The following is a 2,815-nucleotide window of genomic DNA, read 5'->3' on the forward strand; positions in this document are numbered from 1 at the left end:
GTCCGTGCCACTGTATTTACCACTATATGTACCACTGTACAGCTGCGCCGTGCTGCTGTATGTGCCACTGTATGTACCGCTGTATGTGCCACCGTACAGCTGCGCTGTGCCGCTGTATGTGCCGCTGTATGTACCACCGTACAGCTGCGCTGTGCCGCTGTATGTGCCGCTGTATGTACCACCGTACAGCTGTGCTGTGCCGCTGTATGCGCCACTGTATGTACCACCGTACAGCTGCGCCGTGCTGCTGTATGTGCCACTATATGTGCCACTGTATGTACCACTGTATGTGCCACTGTACAGCTGCACCATGCCGCTGTATGTGCTCTCTCTGTGTTACAAGGAACAGAAAGCCTGTCACAGAAATCGTGACCCAACAGCACAAGCTGCAGTGAGAGGACGCAGGGACAGAAGTCTGGGTGTGCTCACGTGGTTTCAGGTCATTTCTGTCCTGGTAACTGTCTCCATGCCGGGCAATGCGCTGGGTACACATGGGAAATGTCACTCACCCGTTAACTTTTCCCTCTGATTTCAAAGTCCATTTTCTCTCTCACAAGACACCTATTAGTATTGCCCTGCTTTAAGGACAAAAGCTCAACTGACCAGAACCAAACTCCTGGGGGCAGAACATTTCGATCCCAAGAGAACTCAACTCTTCAGCTTTCTCACCAGAGAATACCACGGATCAGGGGGGTTACTCTGCACAGCTCTTTCAATGAGCAAAATACAGCATGGCACAGGCTCTTAGCACTTCCTGCAGGAATTCCTCCTGGGGTCCTTTGTCCAATTTTTTTTTCCCCCCTGTCTCTTGGGAAAAATGTCTTTCAACAGGCACCACAGCAAACCTCGAGAGGACTGGAAGCTGTGAGCATTTGATCAATGTCCAGCCTACACTACGTGAAATTAAACCAGCATATAAAAATAAGGATCAGCAAATACAAAGAGGAAACCAACCTGACTCTGGCGTACGTTTCTTCATCATCCGCTGCTATCCACACAATGTCCGCCAAGGTGGGGACAGGAGGGACGTCATTTAAATAGAGCTCTGAAACATTTGGTAGAACCTAAAAAGAAGAAAGTTACGTTAAGGAGACGGCGGTCCTGTCGCCTGAAGCCAGCCCAGATGTGCTGTACTGCCTGCCAGAGCCTTTCTCCTCTGCACCAGGTTGGCAGCTGCATCTGTCAGATGGGCGACAGCAACACCCTTTGGCTTGCGGAAAGGTAGCGCTTCCGTGTGTCGGCTTCCACGCGTGGTCTTGGGCGTGTTGGTGCGTTACTGTGCTCTGTCAGACCGAGCGGCAAGGCAGCACAGGGACACTCGATACAGCCTAGCACGCTGCCAAGGCCACGTGCAACACTTCCCCATTACAAGTCCCAGCGCTGCCCTTGAGCTTAAACAGTGACGTAAGCGTTTCCATAAACCCTGTTTCACTGTTTAGGAAACACAGGCCCTGAGGGCACGTGCCTCGCTGGAGGTCACACAACAAAGCACTGGCTCAGCAACTCCACATTTCTGCCTCCTCTAGCCTGCTAACCCAGTCCACAGACACTTTAAAAGAACAGACTTCAAAAAAAAAAAAAAAAAATTAAAAAGCCAGAATTAACTCTACTGCTACATGAGTTTTGTGAATACAACTCTGCAGACACACGTGGCTGACAGCAGCAGCTCGTGACAGCGCCTGGTCTTGCTTGAGAGCGGCAGCTTCCTACACGTGATCGCCAAATCCCTTACGAGTCTGCTTACCTCAAAGGTTGCTCTGGGACAGGGTTTTAAAGGGAGGTTTGACCCAATCCTCCTGACAACGCTGCGTGCTGAGCCATGGGGTTTGTTCTGCCAGATGGGGATCGTCTACAAGAAGCCATGTGGTATAATTAATATCTCAAGTCAGTTGCCTTTCTTAAAATTTATTAAACTAGAAATTGTCCTATACAATCTACTCAAGAGCTCTGATCTCTGACTTTTTGTTTGTTGAGTGATACTTTTAACGGGGAACCTGCTAATAACTAAGGTTAACTAATTAACAAAACTGCATTCCAGCTGAACATACTTGAAAGTCAGCCAGTTACTGCAGGGCATTTTAAACATGGGTGTAGTGTTTTCAGGACTGAAAACTAAAAGCACTCAGTAACAGACACTGAGCTCCAAATGAAAATGCGCCAAAACCGGCCTCACGTGAGGGGCCCAGAAGGAAAATTAAATCAGAAGAAAGTCTCCTTTAAAGGAACACTCATGCTTCCATGTGATCTTTAATGCAAGCAGCACTGATAAAGATTGCGAAGATTTCTTGGGTGATGGCAAAGTGACAAGTGCATTCAAGGCCTATCCCAGCTGAGGGCTGATGAGAACAGCCTCGGAGGGTGTTTTCGGAAGCAGCAAATGTTTTGGTGACCTCCGGATACTTCTGAAACAGATTCAAAAGGTGAAGTGCTCCGTCCTCTGATCGTCTTCCACTCTGCCGGATTTAGGGCCGTCACGGGCTCTCGTGGCAGGAGGCTGCACAAGACTCCGGACAGCAAATACCACAATGGTTATTTTGCTCAGTCCACCGCCAAACCCATTAATTTATTTATTGCTGGGGCTTGTTACGCCCACAATGCCTGAACGTTGGTCTTACAGTTAAATTTACAATTCCTGATGTGCGTTTTGCATTGCACCTCCGAGCTGGGAGCGCACCGGCTGCTGTGAGGGCCCCTCTGGGTACCGGCCCCGGGGGAGGCGGAGGGGGAAGGGGCCGTTTCGGGCGGCGTCTGCACTTACGGAGTCCGCGGCCATCTCCGGCTCTGGCGGTGCCGCCGGGGCGGGCTCAGCGCTGGG

General features: G+C 50.3%; 1 protein-coding gene across 1 annotated transcript in view; it reads right to left on the bottom strand.

Moving 5' to 3' along the window:
* MTFR1L (mitochondrial fission regulator 1 like) overlaps positions 1–2,809 on the bottom strand; it is a 17,703-nt gene extending 14,894 nt beyond the window's left edge. The window contains exons 1-3 of the mRNA XM_009648488.2: positions 2,759–2,809; positions 1,745–1,849; positions 955–1,064 (exon numbers count right to left, since the gene is read on the bottom strand). Coding sequence (XP_009646783.1) covers positions 955–1,064; positions 1,745–1,849; positions 2,759–2,773 — 230 coding nt within the window. The 5' untranslated portion in view covers positions 2,774–2,809. The remainder of the gene's footprint in view (positions 1–954; positions 1,065–1,744; positions 1,850–2,758) is intronic.
* Between the last annotated feature and the right edge of the window lie 6 nt (positions 2,810–2,815).

This window comes from Egretta garzetta, unplaced genomic scaffold (assembly GCF_000687185.1).
Source record: "Egretta garzetta isolate BGI_Z169 unplaced genomic scaffold, ASM68718v1 scaffold101, whole genome shotgun sequence".
NCBI lineage: Eukaryota > Metazoa > Chordata > Aves > Pelecaniformes > Ardeidae > Egretta > Egretta garzetta.